Genomic DNA, 24,149 nt, shown 5'->3' with positions numbered 1-24,149 from the left:
ACCAAAGACCCAAACACCGCCAAAACCAATCTACACGAAGGAATGAAAGAAGTAGCCGAATGGATGAAGAACAGCCGTTTAAAACTAAACTCGGACAAAACGGAAGTCCTCATTTTAGGATCATCCCCCTCTTCCTGGGACGACTCATGGTGGCCACGGCCCTGGGTACAGCACCCATACCTACAGATCACGCATGTAACTTGGGCTTCATCCTAGACTCCTCCCTATCGATGACCAGACAAGTCAATGCCGTCTCATCTTCATGCTTCAACATCCTGCGCTTGCTCAAAAAAATCTTCTGTTGGATCCCCACCGAAACAAGAAAGACAGTCACCCACGCACTGGTCACTAGCCGACTGGATTACGTAAATACCCTTTACGCCGGAACCACAGCCAAACTACAGAAAAAACTCCAACGCATCCAGACTCATACTGGACATCCCCCGTCAAGCTCACATCTCCGGTCACCTGAAAGACCTCCACTGGCTCCCCGTCAACAAGAGAATAACGTTCCGTCTCCTCACCCACGCACACAAGGCCCTCTACGACCTAGGACCCGATTGTCTCAACACAAGACTGTCCTTCTACACACCCACCCGCCAACTACGATCATCCAATCAAGCCCTCGCCACAATTCCGCGCATCCATAGATCCACCATGAGAGGAAGATCCTTCTCTTACTTAGCGGCCAAAACCTGGAATTCTCTCCCCACTCACCTCCGCCTTACACAGAACCACCTCTCCTTCAGAAAGCAGCTTAACATCTGGCTATTTGATAAGTAATGCTCCCACCCTCCCTCTAGCGCCTTGAGACCCTCTGGGTGAGTAGTGCGCTATACAAATTCCTGAACTTGAATAGATGAAATGGTGTTTGTAGAAGTGTGTAGCTAAGTAAATGTAAGTATGATCCATAGTTTGCATAAGTGAGTAGGATGACTTCATAAGTGAATAGGATGTGTGCTAGTGTGTAATGTCGATATAGGTGTATAAGTATATTTGATAGTGTTCTATTGATCATTGACAGCATGTATGAGTGAATCTATAGGTAAGTGATTAGATGTGTGTATAGATCTAGGAATCACTAAGAGGGTTTTTAGAAACTTGTATTGGTGTGTCAATGGATTCAAATATGGTACTCTGTATTTTACAGTGAGTGATGCAAGGTGATACTAGTGTATGATGAGGTGTATCTGATTGTCTTGTGGATGATGTAATCAGTGACGTCATTTGAGATGCCATCTGTGATGTCACTGACAATGTCACGAATGATGTAATATGTGACATCATCAGTAGTGGATTGCGGGCGCGCGAGAAATAGTTAGTACAACTAATTACATTATACATTACATTACAAAGTATACTTTCTCAGAATAAATTACTTTAGTTTAAGTACTTTGCAAATAGGCAATAGACTTTTACGTACAGTAGTTACAGTTGTTGCAATGGGCAACACAATTTTAAACACAAAGCAACATTGAACTCAATTTCTAGTTAAATGCAATTAGTTACTTTATGGATTCTTTTTCTAACCACAGGGCTGGGTCCTAGATTTAGTCCTTGGACATCTCCTGTAAACAGTTGGGTAAAAGCTTTTTGGTTACAGTTGTGATTTTTAAGGAATATTATTGTATTTTAAAAGTTGACACTGAATTTTTTTCACATAGAATCACCAATGTTATCCTATGCCAGGAAATTCACTTAGCAGGTAAGTAGTGTTATCGTCACTTTTTCTTACTCAGTGGTGGATCCTCGATCCAGCACTGGTGCATCTCCTGTAAACAGTTGAAAGAATGCGTTTGTCATATAGGCTATTTTTTAGGAATATTTTTAGTTTCTGAAAATAGACACTTAGAAACTTTTCTGGTGAAACCAGACAATTGATTCCTATGGAAGGAAATACAAGTTACTGGTAAGTATGGTTAGAGTTACTTTTCAGGGTCAGTGCTGGGCTAAAAGATGCAGCACTGGGTTCTCTCCTGATAAGTTAAATAAATCAGAATGTATTCTTCGGATAATTTTAGGTGAATATTTTAAAGTTCCAAAACTCCACACTTAGAAGAATTTCCAAGTGAAACCAGTCAATGTTAGCCTACGGAAGGAAATTCAAGTTACTGGTAAGTATGGTTAGAATTACTTTTCAGGATCAGTACTGGGCTCAAAGATGCAGCACTAAGGTCTCTTGATAACAGGTAAGTAAATCTGAATTCGTAGTACATCCATTGAGCGCCACAGAGCTGCGTAGCAGAGAGAGGTAAAAAGGGGCACGGCCTGCACCACCTCTCTGCAAAGCAGTGCAGTGGCGCTTCCTGGAAGCAGCTGGTGGGCTACTTGGCCCCCATGGTCTCTCAGGTTTGAAGTGGAATTTTTTCCCCAACTTAAAACCCGCCACAGGGCGTGTTCGCACACATCACGTCAGGCCCCGTCCCCTCCCTTCACCACTGTGTAAACACGCCCTGTCACCGTTCTAAGTTGAGAGATTGTCCCCTTCAATCCAAAGGGTCCCTAGGGTTAAACTAGCCCACTAGATAGCTCCATTAAGCACCACAGAGCTGCGTTGCAGAGAGGTGTAAAAAGGAGCGTGGCCTCTGAACACCTGTCTGCAACGCAGCTCCCTGGAGCGTACTGGAGATACCTGTTGGGCTATGTGGCCCTCAGGGACCCTCAGTATTGAAAGCAAATTAATTCCCCCAACTTACAACGCGCCATGGGAGCATTTCCACAGTGGTGAATGAACGGGGCGTGGCCTGAGGTGACTTGTCTGCAAATACGCCCTGTGGCGCATTTTAAGTTAGAGAATTAATTCCTCCCCAATCCTGTGGGTCCCAGGTGGCCATCTAGCCCACCAGATACCTTCAGTATGCGCCAGAGGGCTACGCCCCTTTTTACAACACTCTGTGGAGCTTACTGAAGGTACCTGGTGGGCTAGTTGGCCCCCAGGGACCCTCAGGATTGACAAGAAATGAATTCCCAACTTAAACCGCACCACAAGGTGTGTTTGCACACATGTGAACTCAGGCCCCGCCCCCCTCCCTTCACCACTGTGCAAACACGCCCCGTTTTAAGTTGAGGATTAACTCCCCTTGAATACTGAGGGTCCCTCGGGTGCAAGTAGCCCTCCAGCTACCTCCAGTAAGCGCCACTGAGCTGCGTTGCAGAGAGGTGTAAAAAGGGGCGTGGCCTCAGAAGACCTTTCTGCAACGCAGCGGGTGGGCTAGTTGGCCCCCAGGGACCCTCAGTATTAAAGGAGAATTTGTTCCCCCTGGTAACACGCTAGGGGGATGCTGGCAGGGGGCGTGGCCTCCGGCACAATGCCGTTTTTTTTTTTTCTTGTTTTTTTTTTTTTTTTAAGAAGGGCTGTGTGGCCCCCTTGTTTTCCTAATATTTTGCCCTGGGGACTCCATCCCCCAGGGGCTGAGAACTTTTTTTTAAAAAAATGTAATTTTTCAAGGAGGCCGCGTGGCCCCCCTCCCAAGGCCATAATTGGGCCCGGGGACGCCATCCCCCGGGGCCTGCCCTCTTTTTTTTAATTATATTTTAATTTTAGGGGGGGGCTGCTTCAGCCCCCCCCTCAGGACCCCATCCCCTGGGGTGACCTTTTTAATTATTATTTTTTCATATTTGAGGAGGGGGGTCTCGTGCCCCCCCTCCCGGGCCACTTCTAGCCCCGGGGACCCCATCCCCAGCGACTGGCCCTCAACCTTGGGGACCATTGGGGGGGCCCCAATCCCCCCACGGTGCCGCCGGCTCACCGCCTCCTGCGGGAGCCGGCATTGCTTTTCCACATGGGGAGCTGCGAAGATGCAGTTCCCCATGTGGAAATGCAATCGTCTTTGGTATTTGGAAGAGAGAGTAGGTTTCCTGCTCTCTCTTCCAAATACCAAAGCAGTTTGCTTTGGCAGGGTGGGAGCCGCGAGGCTCCCGCCCTGCCATAGCAAATAGCAGTGTCCCAGGTAGTGGGCACCCCGGGACACGGCAGGAGCCGGCACTGGGGGGAGGTGGTCCCCAGGGCCATCAAGGGCTCCAGGAGGGGGGCTGCGTGGCCCCTCTCCCACCATTTCTGAAGCCCCGGGGGGTTTTGGTCCCCGGGGGTCTGCACGGACACCTCTATTTTGAATATTAGAGCCCTGGGTAGGTGGCGCACTCCGGGGCGTATGGGGGGGCTTGACCCCCCCCCCCCCCAACAGGTTCAATTTATTTATTTTAAGAGCCCCGGGGGGTGTCGTTCCCCGGGGCAGCGGGGGGCCATGTGCCCCGCTACACACTACATTGTAAGCCACAGGGGGTAAAGCCCCGGGGGTGGCGGTCCCCGGGCTGGGGGGGGTTTCACAAAAGCCCAAGGGGGTGGCGGTCCCTCTGTGGACCCCATAACTAGAATATAATGCCCCTGGGACTTGGCCCTCCGGGGGCTAATTATAAACGAAGCGCAGATCCTACGTGCATAGCGCAATTTAAAAAAATAATAATAATTTTCTTTTGGCCTTCGGGGTTCTTGTGTGGCCCCCTGAGCAGGCCTAGGGCTTCAGGGTGTGTCTACCCTTCCCACTTTGCGCGTGTTGCACGTTTCTTTTGCTCATTTCTTGTGACTCAGTTCTACCGAGGCACAAGATTTGTAGTGTTGACGGCTAATTAGAATACAGCTTGTGCACGGCAGGGTGCGCTTAGGATACGCGGATCCTGCGCGGCCATAGATATATATATATATATATATATATATATATATATATATATATATATATATATATACTTTTAAATGTCATTTTCTCAGGAACTACTGAACGGCTTTACACCATTTAAGCAAAAGGCACAAGTCTGAACGGAGGACTACCTCTTTGCCAAATTTAGTGTAATTCCATTCAGCAGGTCAGGCTGTAGCTGCGTCAAAAGGTCCCTACGGAAAATTGCATGAAGAAAACACATTTTGGCACCCCCCTTTTTTCCCGGCCCCCGCTTGACGAATCACCCCGAGACCTTCAGGTTAGGAGCGGACCGGATCTGATAATTAGATTTGAAAATTTTTGTTAAGATTCGTCAACCGGTGCCAAAGTTATTCCAAATAGAATGTTGCGAATTTCCTATGAAAAATATTTCCTAACTATATCTACCTACTGGCGACTGCCAGTTGGTAATGTGTATATATATATATATATATATATATATATATATATATATATATAGTTAATGCTCGAGGGTCCCCGCACGTGGGCGGGACTATTCAGTGCTTATGACTTTGAAGAGTATACCCCTGGAAGAGAACTAGGATTACAGGTAAGTAACCTATCCTTATATGCACATCTCTGAAATGGTGGGTACGCACTTATGAATTAGAGGACATTTTTCAAAATGGCATATTTATACACATTGTCTTACATTTGGAAGGCAGAAATGCAAAGAAAGTCAATTGGCAATAACACTTGTTTTTTCATTCTGTGTTCCCCTAAATTTCCCAATAAAAATTGTACCTCACTTGTGTGAGTAGGGCTAGTGCCTGCGACAGGAAACAGCCCAAAATGCAACATGGACACATCAAATTTTTCCACAGAAAACGTACCTTTTTTTTGGAACGTGCCTAGCTGTGAATTTTGGGACCGTACATTAGCCTCCACCTAGCGAAACCTAGCAAACTTGTACATTTCTGAAAATTTGACACCCAGGGAAATCCAGGATGGGGTGATTTGTGTGCCTCTCACCAGGCTCTAATACCCAGAATCCCTTGCAAATCTCAAACTTTGTAAAACAAACCAAAGAAAAAACACATTTTCCTCACAGTTCTGTGATGGAAAGTTCTGGAATCTCCGTAAAGTCACAAACTTCCACCCTCCCAGCATTCTCCCAAGTCTCCCAATAAAAATGATACCTCACCTGTGTGGGTAGGCCCAGTGCCTGTGACAGGAAACAGCCCAAAAAGCAACGTCAACACATCACATTTTTCCACAGCCTGCCCAGTCCTTTCAAGGACGGGGCCCTGGAGAAAAAAAGAGAGCATGCTGCCCAGTGCCCCACCCCTCCGCTGTAGCTTCTAAGCCCCTTTAGTGTACCCTCTATTCAGCACAGCCATCCTGTTGACAGCAGAATAAGGCTTCACCAACCCCAACAGTCAGGTATTACATAGGACAAATGAGTGCTCCAGATTGGCCAGAAGAGGTACGCCCTACCATTTGTGGAAACACCTCAGCCTCTCCCACCATCCCAAGAATGGCTGACGGAGGACCATTTCTCCTTACTTTGTCAGAAAGTGCAGGCTCTTTTAGCCAAAGAAGTTGTTGAGGGTGCCTGCGCCAGCGTAGGGCATGGTTGTTATTCCCGCTATGTTCTGGTGCCCTAAAAAGGACAGAGGTCTTGGACCTATGTTAAATCTGCGCCCTCTCAATGCATTCCTTAAACTGAAATAAAAAATGTTCACATTGGCTCATGCTCTGTCTGCCCTGGAGACTGGATGGCAGCGCTGGACCAGCAGGATGCTTTATTTTCACATCCATGTCTTGCCTGCTCACTGACGTGATCTGTGGTTCACAGTTGGCCATAAGAATTTCTAGTTCGCTGTACTCTACTTTAACCTCACCAGTGCCCATCAGGTGATCATGAAAGTGATGCTGCTGGGTGCATTCCATCCGCAGAGGTTAGGGTTTCAGTCTAGCCAGTTTGCATACCCACCTCTGGAGAGTATTGCTTGAATATCTATTGAGGCGAGGAATCTGTGGCTAGATGTTTCTATCGGAAGAAAAAGTTACTTAGCTTAGGTAACGCTTTTTCTAGCTCTGGGAACTGGCTCTTTACCCAGACAATCCCTTTAGACACCATATACTGGTCTAAATTGTAACATTTGTTTTTATGCAACTCTGCATTTTTGGCGCAGAATTTGTCACAAAGAAGCTGGGTTGGCGCCTCTATATGGGCACTGCGACGTGATGCTCGGTGGAGACGACACCGATGTGAAGCTGAACAACGCTACACTTCTTACTGGCGTGCAGAGATACTGCATAAGATTTTCCAGATCCAGTCTGACACCTTGGTATGGTTCTAAGGTTAGGAATCTGCGGTTAGGATAAAGCATTACCGAAGGTAAGTAACGAAGAAGTTAGTTATAATAAGTGAATTGCGCAGATGACCGGAGGTAGCCAGGTAATATTTCCATTTAAGAGGTTTATTGGTAATTCGTTACAGGTTCCATAGAAGTCTTTTATAGGTCTTCAGAAGATCATATGGAAGGCCCCACAAGGAGCTGCATGGTTGCTGCTTAGCCCACTCTCTTCAACTGTCATTCTCCACACACAAACAGGCACACTCACATTCTACTCTGTCATCAAGCATTCCAACATTCCACGCAGACATACCATTCATTCTGGCTGAGCAGCTAAGAAGGAGATGATTCAAGGTACAACATTAGTCAATGCATAAAGTGAATTCGCAAGCCAACTGACATAAGGTCTGTAGCCAAATAAAAGCTCAAAAGGTCACTGGACAACGTTTTATAGCTAAAAGTAAACAGAACAAAAAGTTGTCTGTTTCCCAAAAAGCACATCTTTTATAATGTTTCTGTAACAGAAGGTACACACAGTCATAGCATGATATTATGTTTAAGATTAGAACTGTTTAATTAATGACCACCAATAAACTTAATATTGGGACAGCACCACAAGAAACTCTTACTTCCTAAAACATCCTGTTGGTTAAAGAATGCACATATTTAATTAAGTAGATGACATCACATATTATGAAACACAAGAATAAATTAGCTTGTTCAAATAACGACAGAGGTCCTGAACTGGTAACAAAAGCACATCCATGAGCAGAATAAGGTATGATCCATTTGGATACACCAAGACCATGGCTGAGGCTACACTTGCATTGATTTCCTGAAAGAGAGAAATACACCTGCACGTGCAAAGCTCATACACCTAAGATATACTTCACTTACCTACAGCATTGCATGAATATTTGTCAGTGCAGCCTGGTATGGCCTAGTTATGCTAACTGAAGCATGCCTATGTTCATTAATATTTTCTAGGAAAATAAAACTTGCCTGCATTTTCTCAAAGGTTCTCTGGGGCATTCATGTACTGTTTGTAATTATTAATAGCTGGGTGCTTTGTTAATATGGAAAAAGTTTGTGCTAATATGAAAAACAATGCATTAGTTTATAAGAATGATATTGCGTCTTTATTAATGAGTTCGCCTGTGAAATCCACATCAACCCTGACCCGCAAATACATAGTCAGGCAAGTACCAATCTCCTCCGATGGTGGCTCCCAAATACCTTGAAAAAACAATAGACATGAGGCGTTTTGGCAGAACAGGAACAGTTAGTTTAATTTACCATAGCGGCAGGGAAAACGGGTACAGGCACAGGGTATGAGGACTGTTTCAATTTACAATCTATCTGCGGCCTCCTTTTATACAGTACATTGTAGGTAATCCGGTGAGCCATATATTGTGAGGAATGCAAGTTGCTGCCTTTGGAGTCATAAATTAATTGTCTAATGGAAAATACATGTGGGCCTCGACCTTGCATGGACACAATGTGGCTTGTGGGTAACGTTCCTAGACGTCCATCATGGGGACCGCAAGATTGCTGTGTCCTGATTGGCTATATGTACCTAACTCATGTGGCGTCTGGATTTATGGTGTTCTAGGAGCACGCGTACCCCCTCAGCCAGGTAGGTGTTATTGGAGCCAATCTCCCTTGACCATTGTAGTCTCACTGCGCCTATCTGTGGGACTGATCTAAAGTTTCCTGTTTGTGCATTTGTCTGCTGGCTATAGCCACCCCACCTTTGACCTATCAATCAATAAATTCTGGCCTAGGTCTCAGGACTTGCCTGACTAACTTCTATAGTAGAATTTGGTGCTTGCCAAAAACAGTCTAACAAAGGAGCCAAGCCAACACGTGCAGAGTAAACTGTGGGCGGAGTCACTATACCTTGTGTCTCTCAGACTTCTTAGCAGAAAAAGAACTTGTAATTGTCCATGCCAAACACTAGATGGCAGTATCATGCTAAGCATATGAATCTATGGCACTACACGCTATGAATAGATGCTTACTGGGTAAGTAGCATATTCCTTCCCTGTGACCTACGGAAAAATTTCAATGTTGAGAATGTTTGACCCAGCATTTTGACACCAGTGGCCATTATTAGGACATGTTAATGTTAAGATATTGGTATGGTCTCTTTCACTGATTTCCAGTCTATGTGGGGTATCCTGGCATTATCACAAAAGGGTTTTTACATGGAGGTACATGTGATGTAGTCTTCAATGCATGTCACTTTTCAGCGAATATTTGCTCTGTTTTCAACTACATTCCAGTGACATTGTGTCTTTGAACTTGCAGGCATTTGTGAACCTTCTCTTCTGGTACCAGTTCTACTGTGGTTTCTCGGGCACCTCGATGATGGACTTTTGGATGTTGATATTATTCAACCTCCTCTTCACTTCTGCTCCACCCGTTGTGTACGGCATTCTCGATAAAGATATTTCTGCAGAGACACTGAAGCAGCTACCAGAACTTTACAAAGCAGGCCAGAAATCAGAGGTAGAGTTACTTGAATCGTGTCGCCACATTACTCTTCGTTTAATATCCCTTACGCAGAAAATCGTTCCCAACATATCAAGAACGGTTGTGTTTAAGTTAGTAATGGATTGTTGCAATTTAGTGGTAAAATGAGTGTAACTGTATTGCAAAAACGAATCAAATACAGATCCCTCTGTCATTAGTAACAAAAACAAACTTCTTTTCTTATCAAATTCATGTCATCTTAATCTTTAAACGCTGTAAAATGATTTTGCGTTGTTTTGTTGCTTAAGAATGTTGGTGCTGTATTTCTCAATATCACATCCGGAATTCTATTTTTGACACTAATTCCTTACCAAATAAGGTTTTATTTAAAAAATCTATTGTTTATCATAAGAAAAAAATGTGATGCTGAATTTTAAATTAAACAAAAAGAAGTGCTGCCCTTATTGTACATCATATGGCTTACATTTCTGGTGGTCAGCGGGGCCCATATGTTGATGTTATGTTATGAAGATTTGTAGTTAAGCAAACAAAACGCAGTGTTCTCAAGGAACTCATTTATCCAAGCAATACAAGATATGCGAACTAAGCTAATTTGCTCAGATTTAATCTCAGTCACAAATATCCACTTATGACCTTCCTAATGGGTCACAGTAAGTTTATCTAAGAGTATCTATACAAATTCGTTTATGAGAATTCTGAAGCCCAACACAAAAATTAGTCAAGATAGTGCTTTCTTCAGCCGAAGTAAATTAAATGTATTCTGCAGTAAGTCTGTACCCCGGATGTATTTCTTTTTAAATGAAGAAATTGGAAAGTTTGCATTAGTTGCACATTAGGAGTGATTTGTGAGCCCCAGTGAAGTGACCATAACCAATCTTGTTGAGAACTACCTGAAAACATGTGAAAAAGTAGGGAAACAGGTTATTGGTAAACATCAAAAGGACGAGCTATACACAATGGATAATGAATCATTCAGGCTCTCTTTTCTTTAGTGTCGACGACACATCTAATTAGATGCCCCGTGTTGTACTGGTAATCCACAGTACACACATTGAGCTTAGCCCTTCTCACCACCACGCTGTATTTCAATCACCCTAATTTAATCAATTTCCCTGCATTAGTCCCCAGAAACTCTGTCCCGAATAAACCCTGTATCAAGAGGGTCGAAACGTCGTCAATACTAAACGAAGAGAGAGCCTGAATGATTCATTATCCATTGTTTATAGCTTGTCCTTTGGATGTTTACCAATAACCTGTTTCCCTGCTTTTTCACATGTTTTCACGTAGTTCTCACCAAGATAGGTTATGGGCACTTCACTGGGGCTCACAAATCACTCCTAATGTGCAACTAATGCAAACTTTCCAATTTCTTCATGTATAAAGAAATGCATGTGAACATTGTTTTTTTGCTTAAGTGCGAACCCAGCTCACAAGGACGTATTGGTCGCTCTTGTTTCTTTAACCGCATCGCTGCGGCGGCTTTTCCCGCTGAGTGCGGCTTTTTTAAAAATACAGCGTTACATGACGAGTTCAGCTCGTCATCAGCATACGAGCACCGTAGCTGATGACGAGCTGAGCTAGTCATCAGCATCGAAGTGGTTAAAATAATGCAGATTTGTTGAGCACACTATCACCTGAGAGGGTGTCCTGCCGCTGAGCAGGTGTGAGTCTAGTCACACCTAGGGCCTACTGGGACTACTCAAAGTCAGGTCTTCAGCTTCTTCCCAAATTCAAGAAGCGAGGAGGAGGCTCCTATGTGTTGCAGCAGACCATTCCATGCTTTAGGAGCACTTCAATCCTGGAAAAAATCAATTATAAAGTCTCTATTAGACTCTATCATAAACAGCTAAAACTGCCACAAGCTAAATTTTATGAGGAGAAAATCAACGAGGCTCTGAACTCCCCAAAGGAACTCTTCAAAGTAGTCAAAAACTTGACCACCCCTCAAGCAAATAAAGGCTCCTTCAAGGCCACGACAGACAGATGCAAACAAAAAGCTTCTTTTTTTCATCAGAAAGTGACAGACATTTATGGTCTCTTTCAAATCGCCATCCATCCCGCACGAGAAGACCCTGATGTTGACCCTGCCCAAACATGTACCTCGCGTCCGACACACTTTCCGGGGCTTGAGGAAGAAGCTACCCTAAAGATGCTTAAGGCCATAAAATGAGGCTCCCCGCTAGAATCCCGCCCCTCTGCACGCCATCCTTAACCACATGGCTGCTGAGCGTTTTCCCCCCCCTGTGCTGGAAATTGCCATTTTAGTGGCACCATGACGAGCTCAGCTCGTCATCAGCACACGGCACCCGTGGGTGATGACGAGCTGAGCTCGTCATCAGCATCGAAAGGGTTAAGGTGACCGACATCATACTTCCCCCTCTAGTGAAGATTCTCTATAAATCGCTCTTTAGTTCGGGCCGGTTCTGCTTACCTGGAAACATGCCAGAATAAAACCAATCGTAAAAAAAATCCCACCTGGATCCCGATGTATTTGGCAATCTAGGGCCCATATCGCTTCTCCTTCTCCTTGGCAAAATCCTTGAAAGGCACGTCAACCGGACGCTAATTAACTATCTGGAGGAGAACAAGTTACTTCATCCCCTGCAGATGGGTTTCCGCAAATTTCATAGTATAGAGGCAGCGCTCCTGGTAGTCACAGAGGAACTCAAAGCCATTCTAGACAGCGGAGGGTCAGCCGCCATCATCTTGCTTGATCTCAGTGCGGCGTTTGAGACCGTTAATCATGCCATACTTAAAGATTGAGGGAAGTAGGCATTCAGGGCATTGCATTAGAAGGGCAATGCTCCTTCCTGGACGAGCGGTCTCTCCAAGTTATGGAACAGGACTGTCTTTCAGATAGCCTGCCAATAAACTTTGGAGTACCACAGGGCTCCGCCCTTAGCCCCATGTTTTTCAATGTCTACGTAAGACAGCTTGCCACCATCATGCAATAGTTCGGCATCCTGGGTGTATCGTATGCTGACGATACACAGTTGATTGTCTCCCTGCCCCAAGATCATAACCAGTGTAACATCTAATTGGGTCCCTGCCTGGACAAGCTGGTATCAGATAGTTACTTAAAACTGAATGGCGAACAGACAGAACTCATGATCCTAGGCAACAGGGACATTCCCAGGCCATTGACAAACTGGCCAGCCTGTATGGGTCATCCACCAGTCTCTAAACAAGTGATAAAAAACCTAAGCATCTGGTTAGATAACTCCCTCTGTATGAACCAACAGGCACACTAATTGTCTGGTATCTGCTTTGGACTTCTGAGAATGCTCAAAGCATTGCCCATTGGGCAGTAAACGATAGAGGCAGAGAAAGACTCAGACTTCTGATCTCTGCTCACACCTCGACTAAGCTACCAAGGTCTTCCCACACTCACCTCCTGCATGCCACCAGAATAAATAGATCCAGATGGGTAGACAGATCTTTCTCACATCTGGTTCCTAAGATGTGGACTGAGCTGCCTTTGGATCTAAGAAGTTAACAACATGACTTGGCTTATAGAAAGGGACTGAAAACCTGTCTGTTTCCTGAAAACAATTATTTGTTTTTTCTCCCAATCACATCTCTTATCGTCAGTGCGGGGAAGTCTCCGGGCAGCCAGGCGCTTTAGAAATCCCCAATCAATGTAGAAGGCTTGACCACTGGATCTGGTTTTTCATATGAGTGAGATTTGTGTAAGTAGAAGTCAGGGAGACCGGAGGTGTCTGGAAGGTTTTTGAAAGCAGATGCGAATGTTGAGGCATGTTTGTCCAGTGTTCTATGTAGTGCCTTGAAAGTGTTGGTGAGGAGTTTAAATTGTGCTCGTTTGTGAACCTGGAACTAGTGGAGCTCCTTCACGTGTGATCTGATGTGAGTGTGGCTTGGGAGGTGGAGAGTTTATTCTGGCTGTTGAGTTCTAAATAGTCTGCAGCCTTCTGGTGAGTTTTTTGTGGATCACATCATAGAGGTTGTTCTCATAGTCCAGCTTGCTTGTGACCGGGCCGTGCATGGTGATTTTCCAGATGTTCATTGAGAGCCATTTGAAAATTGCTCTCAGCATCTTAGGCGATGGAAGTATGAGGTCAGTGGCGTATTGACTTGGGCGGTCAACTCTAATTTGTTGATGATCCTTAGGTTCATGGCTTGGGTGGTGGGTGTCGGGCCTAGCTCAACTATTTGATGTTGAAGAGGGCCAGACTCTGGGAGGATCCTTGAGGAACTCTGCAGATGAGGTTGCAGGTATCTGAGGTGTATGGTGCCACAATGGCTGACTGGGTCATTCCAGTCAGGGAGGAGCAGATCCATTGGAGTGCTAGTCCTTTGATTGCGATGTTGTGTAGAAGTTGTAAGAGAATGGGGTGGGAGACTATCAAATGCTGTGGATAGATCTAGGAGGATGAGGGCCGCTGTGTCTCCTCTGTCCAGAGTCTCATGGCAATCATCAGTTGCAGTGATGAGGGCAGTTTCCCTGCTGTGGTGGAGTCTGAAACTAGACTGAGTGGTGTCAAGGACTTGGTGGTTGTTGAAGTATTCAGCGAGGTGTTGGTTAATGTTTTTCTCTAAGACCTTGGCCGGGAATGGTTGCAGGGAGATTAGTCTGTAGTTGGCGAGTTTTGAAGGATCCTCAAAGGATTTCTTAAGCAACGGGAGGAGAAGTTGCTTATTTCCAACCACGGAAAAGATGGAGCTATTCAGAATGGGTGTGATCATGGCGCCGATAGGGTTACAGTCCTCTGGAGCAGGCGTGGCTGGGACAGCGTTTGATGGGGCTCCTGACTGGATGGAGTTTATTGTGGTGGTAGTTTCATCTGGAATATTGACAGGCCATGCAGTTAGTGTTCAATCAATCAGGCTTCTTGTAAAACGTGTCTACTCACATGTGATGGTCTCAAGGCGGTGATTGGGGGTAGGGGATTTGGATCTGTGATTCAGTCGAAGAGCCAGGTCTTGAAGTCCTTTATGAATTGCAGCAGTGATGGTAATTGCCTCAGGTGCAGAGGTAGAGCGTTCCAGGTCTTTGCAGTGAGGTAGGAGAAAGAGAGAAAGAGTGTAGGTACTTTGAATGAGATCGGTAACTGTTTGACGAGATCTGTCTGGTCCTGTTGCTGGTTGAAGTTGCTGTAAATGTGGGTGATTTTGTTGCTAAAGAATTGAGATTGTTGCAGAGGTCCTGTGAGGTGGTGGTAGAGTTGGAGGCGGCTGATGGTGAGGTGAAATCTTTTACAATGGTAAATATTTCTTTGCTTCTGTTGGTGCTGGCATCAAAGCACTCCACCCAACTTCCACGTTTGGTAGGTCTGGAACATATGTTAATCGCATCTTAGAGTGGATCTGAACATGCTCCTGTCTAGATTGTCCTGGCTCATTTTTCATTTGTTCTCCAGTTGTTAGAAGTGGTCTTTTATCAGTGTGAGTTCCTCCATGTACCACCTTGCCTGGGGTCTGGATCTTGTTGTATTAATGTGTCTTAGGAGATCAGGAAGTTGGTGCAGGTGATTCAATTGTTGAAATTCTTGATGGCTTTGGGGAGGGTGCTATTGGGTTTAGGTTGGTGTGTGTTAAGAGCTGTGTTCCAGTCCACATCAGTGATTACAACCAAGACTTAAAATAATAATGTGTGAAATCCTTAAAGCCAGCAAGATGGCTCTTCAGTAGAGGACTGAAGGTCAAAAGTTTAAATCCCAGCTTTGCAGGCTCAGTGTGTAAGCCTTCCAATGTCCAACAATGCACTGAGAACAATTAAAATAGAGACATTAGTAACATCTATTATTGGCAGTTCCTAGTATCCTGTGTGAAGCGTTCTATTAAAATACAATAGCAGCCTGGGAGGAGCTACGACACCAACCAAGATGGCCGCATAGTCTCCCGGCTCCGCTGACCTCCGTCCTACGCTCTATTATCCTGTTGTTTATCCTGCTTACCTGCACCGGATCCATATGAGTGATCCGACCCGCATTCCAGGGGTGCAATCCCGGAGTTTCTCCGCCGTTGTGGAACGGAGCTACGTCGAGTGTCGCATTGAGGCCTAATCCAGCAGGGAAGCCGGGGTCACGAGTGCTGGCTCTGCCGGGTCCGAGTTGAATAACAACGGACTGCTAAATGTGGTTGGGTCCGGTCTCTGGAGCACTTGGACTTTTTTGATTGTTTCGCTACCATCAGCTGCCTGGTGCCCTACAGTAGGTGAGGTGACGAGTGATGCACGGTGCTGTGTGGGGGGGTCCCTGACCGGGGGCTCGGCATTCACATCGCCGGTTCCCCCGGGTCGGTGCCTCGCTGCGTACTACTGCTCGCTAACCGTCAGTCCCTCATGGCTTACTCCTGCTCCGCCTAATATCGCCCCGCCTCTCCGTGGGGACCACCATGTTGGAGGATGAAAGGCATCTAGCGGAGCAGGCTCGAACTGGCCCGTCTCTGCGAACGGTGCTGGAGGCACTCATGGCACTTAAGGGGACTATCGAAGTCCAAACTTGTAGTTTATTGTCTGCGATCGATGGACTCACAAGCCTGAGACCGGATCCTGACTCGACACCACGACCCGGCAGCCAGCCCGCTTTTCAATAGACATTTCGGAGACGTATCTTGACCCGGTGCTGGAAGCAGAGTTTGCCCCTATTGTATTGGATCTGCCTGAATGTACTGTGCCTGGCCACCTACTGGAACCGTTGGAACCCCCGATTGTGTATCCCTCGGAACATTTACATGTCGTCTTCATTTTGGAACTTTCCACTTTCTATCTTTTGCTGTTTTGGATCATGTCGACTCCCCTCCCCTCCCCTGTCGGTCCTTCAAGATGGCGGATGGGGTAATGCTTGGCTTCGAAGGCAGGGAGGGGCAACATTGGTACCAGCTATCTGCATCGGGACCTGCCGTTCTTTTCTCATCTGTGTACTCCTGTTTTGTAGACTTTGGCAGTATTTTGTGGAAAGGGCTTTCTTTAATTGACGATTTCAGTGAATTTGATCGACGGGGCCAGGGTTGAGATTTTTATCTGGGTCTCTCATTGTGGCACTATGTTTGATGGGATTGTTTTATTGACATAACGGAGTCCGGGGCGGGGCTGGCTATGACGGGGGAAGGAGACCGGGAGTCCGTAGAAATATGCCCTCCTCCGCTTTCCCTCATCGAGTGGGGTTCTTTGCCTTATCTTCTCTTTCCCTCTCTTCTATATTTCGGGTTCTGGTTACTGGGCGACAGGCACGCTGCGAGGGGGGTGGCCGTAGTCATCAGCAGGGGTGCAGGGTGGGGGGTGGGGGGATGGGTGTTCGTCATTATTTTTGTTCTATGGCCTCTTTTTCCTTCTCTTCCCTTGTCTTTTCTTCTTTTTCCTTTTCCGGGTTAGTGTAGTGGGTTCGGCTTTCTTACATCCTTGTTTCTATATCTGTACCTTGCCCCTTTTTTTGAGGTTTTGGTGCTATGGGGCGGACGATAATGATGGCGTAGACAAATAATAATGTGCTAGCTTATCCTGAGGCCATATGTCTTAACGCCGTTGACTTACATTATAGCGAGGTTATTTTGAACACGTTGTTCTTTTGCTCGCCCCCCTTTGTGATTCGAGACACTATACGATACCTGCTCTTTTCTACTTATTATTGTAAAACGAAAACCTCATATCCTGTTTTCGAATTGAACTGCTTTTGCAACTGATGCGCTTTGTGGTTGGGGTTCTATGCTCCCCAGGGAGGCGGGTTCGAAGTTGGATAATAATAACGTACTGTAACGCTAGCGGCCAGCCCTGGGGGTTGTAGGCCCTTGTCTGTATTTGGTTGCAAGTGTTAAATAAAGGTTTTCAAAAAAAAAAATGCAATTACATTTGTTGAAACAATGTAAGAATTTAGCATACATTTCTCACATGTTTTTCCCTTCTTTTAAACATTTCTTGGACTTTGATTCTAAATTCCTGTCTCTAGGGAGCTACCACATTGTCGTCTCCGACCTTGACATATGCTATCACACGTATTTTCCCATTCCTCCAGACATCTGAGGTGTACTGGGCAGTAATGGAGGTGTACTTTTAAATGGATTTCCGTAAATGCCATTCCCATGATATAGTCCTGGCCATCCCTCTCCAAGAAGGTTTTGAGGGAGGTTTGCTACTTCCCATGGAGAAAAACGTGTAATGGTTAATGGCAAGGAGTTATTTTTCAGCACAATTGTACAAATATTATAGTAGAAAATCCTGGGTTTTTGTAGCCAGTTCCTAAAAGACTTGTGAAATATTGGAGTTCTTCAGTATGAATTAATTTGCATATCAGAAAAATGTGCATCAATAATTCTAATTAGATGCTGATACAACAAATGTTTAAGCCACTGGAGAAACTAGGCCTGATACAGTTGTACCTTTATTTTTCATCTGAATGGTATTGGTTTTTAATCTTTGTGTGCCAAAAAATATAAACACCAGAACAGTAATGGTTCAGTGTGACTACCACTATGGCCTGTCCCGCTGCACGTCCTTAATAAAGGGCTCTGATGGAGCTGAAATAGCTTCCATTGCCTAAACCTGGAGTTCCAGGGCTGACCTGATTTTGTGCTCAATGAGAATGGAAAGATCCTACCTTTGCGCTAAGTTCTCTGTGTGCATTGGGCCAAAGAAGAAAGCTAGATGGCTCACAAAATAAATCTGCAAAGAAAAAGCAACTCGCCACAAGCACCAATGCCACACTGAAAAGCTGAGACGATATGCTGGGCCACAGGGTTCCCTTTACACTGAGGGTCCAAGTGTTATAAATATTTATAGAGTCCAAAAATGAGATATGCATTGTAACAGTGAGGTTCTAAGGCACTGCAACCCATCCTTCCTCAACGGGAGGAAACCTGTATGACCATACATTTACCACTCCAGCTAAATTTGTCTGGAAAGACTGAAAACCACAAGTGGCACTGCTACGACCATGCGCTCTGAGTCGCTCTCACTGATGCCACTGTGCCCATCATTCAAAAGGGGTTTAATGCATTGGTTGCCTTCCATTGCGATGCAGGTGCTAAGACACCACAGATAAGGAAGTCCCAATGACTAATTCCTCACCTTGTCCCGCCACATGCTCTTTCCACTGGTCACTGGGTAAAGCCACAGCAGGCAATGAGTCTTGGGACATGTCACACTTTTGGCTCTCGGCCTCGCTGTCACCATGCAACAATGTTAAAGTGCTTGTTGGCGTGAGATGTTTTCTCTAATTCACCTTTCTTATGTGTTTAATGGAAAAGGTAGTTTGTCTTACTAGCATCAGTAAAGAAAAGGCAGCATAATGGTCACCTCTAGGTCTGCAAAAGAATACCCATGAATAACATAACCCTGATTTACCTTAAAAAACAGTGAGGCACATACTTCCTACAGGTGTCTAATATGCACAACCTTTCTTGCAGAGTTCCTACCAGTGTTGGATACATTTTTTTGAGCTTATAATAAATATGTGCTCCCTGTTAATTTTTAAATTAATCAACCAATTGGATGTCAATCAACAATCAGTCAGTCATCAATCTCATACATCAATTATATCGCCATATGTAAAGACTGTACGGTTGTGGTATATAGAAAAATATATAAGTGGATTTTCTTTTTGATAAGAAAATATCTTCAAAAGAACTTTTTTTTAAAAACATACATATACTGACCAACAATACAATATATCAATGACAAAGATTCACGGGCAAATAAAAAAAAATTAGACCAGTTCATTAGTCTTTAAAAATATCACCTCTGCCAAATTACGTCTCTGTTCAACTATGAACCAATTTATCATATACAATTGATCAGTGCAAAGCAAATTTGAAAATAAAAATTGTTCTCGTGTTTCAGTGGAAACTATACTGTGCTCCTGCACAATATTCAAAACATTTTACTTCCTCCAATCAATACTACATTCCAGTAGTAGGATACAACATATACAACCATCTGCAGACCACAACACAAAAAACTATTATTATACACATAATGCAAATAACATGTGAAACAATCTGAAATAAATTCAAGACACAACATAATTATTTAAATACAATATCTCCAAGCATCTTGTTCTTCTATAATGGCTCAAACTTGGAATGAGACCATTTTGTAGAATAATTGTTGTGTTGTGCATGACCGACTCTCTGTAAGGGTGCTAACTTAGATTAAAAACATCAGCGAGCTGAACAAGGCGCATGACCCCCAGAGAGTCATAAATTAACTGATCATAGGCAGATCATTAATGCCCACTTCATCAAGGTTAGCACACATGGTATTTCCAAGAAAAGGTAAGTCCACAATCTAAAACGGAGCACTAAAAGCCTACATTCACCTCTGTTCACACATTATTTTATGTTGCCTTGCATAGAGTACAAGAAAAACATGAACTATATACCTTGAATTGCCATTCCATTCATATTGTTCTTACTAACCCTGATGAAGCATTGAAGCTCTTTACAGTGACTAACGCACTGTATCTGAAAGAGACACATTAGAGATAGATTCCTTACCTTAGAATATCCCCAGGCGTCAGACTGGATCCGGAAAATTTGCGTAGCAATACACCTGCGTGCCGACAGGCATCGTCCGCGTCCGCGTCTGTTGTCGGCGTCGTTAGCGGTGCCGGTAGGGATGCCCGGGTTTAAACCCTGTTCCAAGTCCGACCGACTGATGTTGTCATATGGTTACTACGTTTCTATATATTGTGTTAAGTTAGCATGAGCTTATTAAATGTTTAAACGCACTATTTTCTTTCAGCTTGAGTTTGCACACGACACCTAATTGTTATTGTAGCTTTCAACCTAGACGAAAGATGTGATTTATTTGAGAATAATATGTTATTGCTCTAGTATCAGTCATGCTTGGTACACTTGGTACAACTGTCTGCACACCGAGAACTGCACACTCTAAGAATAACCTAACACAAGGTTGCTGAAGGACTGATCCTCGCACCACGTTAGACATAACACAAATAATGTTGCTGCCAACATTGGGCTCTACGCGGGTTTAAGATAGAGTTACAGGGAATGAATCAACACTTGATGCTTCGCATGCAGAGAGCTGGTAGCTGTTGATGTGATCTACTTCTACTGAGAATTAGAGGTATGGGCCCGCCCTGCTAGTACCCAAACGAGACCTTCTTAGATATAATATAATATACTGAATAGGGTGCGCGAAATATAGGTGATAAAGAATTCTATAGATTTTTGCATCATAACATGCTATCACCTTTTGCTTATTATGGATTAATGACTATGCTGCTAACTCTGATTTTTATAATATGTATGTTGGTATTATACAAGATACTGCGTTTGAGAACTTTGCATTGAAAAATAAACATTTCAAACTTGCACGTGTGTTCTTTGCCTCCCAGTTTTGGTTTGCAATGATTATATAATGAAAGAGTGTTCATGTGTTCCACGATACCTGAGGTACCCTAAGTTCATGTTCTGGATTGTCTAAGTCATTGGGAAGTAATTACTACCGATGAGACACTGTAGCTAGCTTGGTAAGGGGATTTCTGAAACAAAGGTGAGTTTTGGGTCACCCTAACTCACCCAGGTTCTAGATCTCTGTGCACAGTTCTGTGGGAGAACGGAAACCCTGCTACATGGCGCCCATACGTTGTTGGCCTTATATCATGACACTCGAGTAGTATATCATTCAAACCTTAACCCCTTCATTCCTGTTTCCGGAAAACGGCAGTGTCAGAAAAACCTACCTATTTTTGAAATAGGTCTTTTTTCAAGCTTGAATCTATCTAAAAACGGTTTCATTGAATTACTACCCAGTTGTGCTACAAAGTAATCTTTGTTTTTTCATCTTCCTGTGCTGACATGGCACAAGCCGTGGACATCCCGCAGCATAGTCGCATTGCGGTGCGTGACCATTTGCGGGCTTATAATGTCCCTATGGAAGGCTTGGCTGTTGTTCTGGTGGTGAGTGCGGAACATGCTTACCCGTACGAACTATTTTATTCGTGGGTGACGTTTCCGGCGGTGAACGCCAATTCTGGTGTTTTCCACACCTACACTGCTACGGCTGTACCGGTTGCGTATGCTCCGTACAGAGCGCTGGAGGTTCCTATTGACACTTGGCAGCATGGAGTTTGGTTTGGTGGCGCCCTACCACACGCTTTAACCGCTCCGAGGTTGGGTCCTTTGTCCATTCCGGGCACTCCTTGGCCCGCTTTGGCTGGATTCACTCCTCACCCTAATCGCGCCACTTGCAACGTGGCTGATCTGCGGCAACTTCATGAAGTCGCAGTGGAAGTGATTAGAGCGCTTGTTCATTACACTTGCCGTAATGTTCAAGACGTAGCCCCTAGGGGTGCACAGCTTCGTGCAGAACAGGCTGGTTTGAAAATCAATCCTGTCATGGTGAATTCCGTGATGGGCAAAAAGCCGCAGGACAAGGATGATTTTCCGTTCTGGCTTGCAGAGAAATTCGGCCAGCTGGAAGCTGTGTTTCCTAATACGAATCCCGGTGATAAGCACCGGATTCTTACACTAAGTTTACCGAAAGATTTGGCACCTGAGCTTGTTGACTGTGAGACCTGGGGTAAGACTTTTGCAGCGGTCTATTCGAGGTGCTACGGCACCCAGTCTGTGACCAATCTGGGAGCGGTCCTTAAACGTGTTCAGGATGAACACGGACCGGAGTCGGCGGTCGAATTGGGTATGCGCCTGTGTGGCTCCTTTGATGTAGTTTGCGATCTAATCCTTGCAAATGTCAAGGGAGATGCAGTGAACTTTCAGGTTGCTAACGCTTTAGCGTTAATTCCCGAGGCCGAAAGACCCCGTCAGTTGGCAAGGATCATTGTGGCTGCTTATAAAACGGTTGGCCGCAATGCGAAGGGGCTTAAGGCTTTTCCTGATAAAGAGAAAAAGCAGCCCCAGGGTCAGACATCGGAAACTAGTGGTCAACAAAAGTCCAAGAAACAAAATTGGCCTAAAAAGCAGAATCAGGGTAAGCAACAACAACAACAAACACAGGTTTCTGCTCCTGCGTCTCCGTTGCCTGCGCAGTCGGATCGTGTTTATGATTTGCGCGACCGCGCAATGATTAAATGGCCTGAGAGGTTTCAGGCTTCTGACCAACGCTCTCCTCGTTCCTTTCAGGACTCATCGGCTCCGTCCACCGGTGGTGGAGGGGGCGGCAGCGGCCCCCAGGTGGCCAGCAAGGACGTGGTCAGCCCCGCCCGCGTAACGGTGGAGATCAGCAGGAAGGCTCTACGCCCAAGAGACCACAGTTTGCCACGAAGAAAGTCGCCGCCCTGACAGCGCATCGTTATGCCCCAGATAGTGAGAACGCGGCTTCAGAATCTGACGTGGGCTCTGACCTTGCTGGACAGCGCGGCGGAGATTACCATAGTGAGAGAGGCCCTCCGTCCACTGTTGAAGGTGACAGCGACTGACTCTTATGTTGTGATTGAAACTGCTGACACGCATGTTGCTCCCCCTGAACGTCTTTTTGAAATTGTCTTGTTAATTGAAGGTGACATGCAGCGAACTGTAAAAGGGGTATTTTGGGAAAATCTCTCTTCTACGTATGACATTTTGCTTTCGGAGGCTGACTGGCCCCCACCTTTTGTTCTTGCAGCTCCGCGAGGGGAGGAGGTAATCCTGCCCAGTGTCGCGCACACTGTACCGAGAGTGGAAGCGCTGCATTTTGCAGAAGAGTGGGCTCTGGCGCTTGCGCCGGCTGTGAACCGCAATCAGTGTGGCTGGGATAAATTGTCACCGAACAGAATGGGGTTATGAACTGTGCACTGCTGGTTCTAATCCACACTTTTTTTTGTATACCGTGCTCCTGGGTTACTCCCCACTCAGGAGTAAGACAAAACAGAAATGGATGGCACTGGCGCAAGCATGCGTGAGCGACTCCCAGGTCACTGGTGATTGGCTGAACTCTTCAGCAAAGTTTATCAATAAAGTTTTGTACCATCACAATTTCAACAATGATGATGACATATTCTCTTGTTTTTCTTTCAAGATTCATTTATTCATACTTTCAATTTTTTCATATCTCTGTGTTATATTTCCTTCATTATTCAATCATGAAGTGAAGTTTTTTAACAATCCATATCGTTTCCAAACATCAAATCGGTTTCCAATGCATTTCGCCCCATGGGCTTCATCAGGGAAATCTACAACACGAAAAATACATCTCCCATTAATCCAATAACAATGGTGTATATAATAGCATTTCTTTATGCTAATCACAAATAAATGTCCTGTTAAACAATACCTGAGTCAACTAAAATCATACTCGTAGTAAACATAGAGGTTACACTGTTATCACGATACATTTCATAACTCAACCCGTTGTAAATCTACATGAGTGACCGTTCTTTCATGCTATCACCTCTCAGTATATATGACAACTAACTGGCGAGGGTTCACATACTTCTATGCATTTACGCGCTAAAGTTCACAACTAGGGAATTATTAAACCACCAGCCGGTGGGAAATACTTTCAGGCAGTCGGAAGACTTTTTGCGCATTATGCCCCTGACTTTACGTATAACCGGCAAACACTCTTCATTCTTACCCGGGAAACGGCTAAGGTGCACGCGTATCTCATCTGCGGCTCGGTTTCTGAAACACTCGGCCGACGGCGTGTGACGTATAAGCCGGAAATGGGTTGGTTTTCGTATATTTAAAGGGGCAACTACGTTCATGTGATTCCCGATGG

General features: G+C 45.0%; 1 protein-coding gene across 1 annotated transcript in view; it reads left to right on the top strand.

The window, feature by feature from the left end:
• Window positions 1–24,149, top strand: part of ATP10D (ATPase phospholipid transporting 10D (putative)) — a 772,711-nt gene that overhangs the window by 642,508 nt on the left and 106,054 nt on the right. The window contains exon 19 of the mRNA XM_086962685.1: window positions 9,329–9,529. Coding sequence (XP_086818811.1) covers window positions 9,329–9,529 — 201 coding nt within the window. The remainder of the gene's footprint in view (window positions 1–9,328; window positions 9,530–24,149) is intronic.

This window comes from Lissotriton vulgaris, chromosome 3_1, assembly GCF_964263255.1.
Source record: "Lissotriton vulgaris chromosome 3_1, aLisVul1.2, whole genome shotgun sequence".
In the NCBI taxonomy this organism is placed as follows: Eukaryota; Metazoa; Chordata; class Amphibia; order Caudata; family Salamandridae; genus Lissotriton; species Lissotriton vulgaris.
Note: the sequence above shows the minus strand (reverse complement) of the source record. Positions and strands in the feature narration are given on the sequence as shown.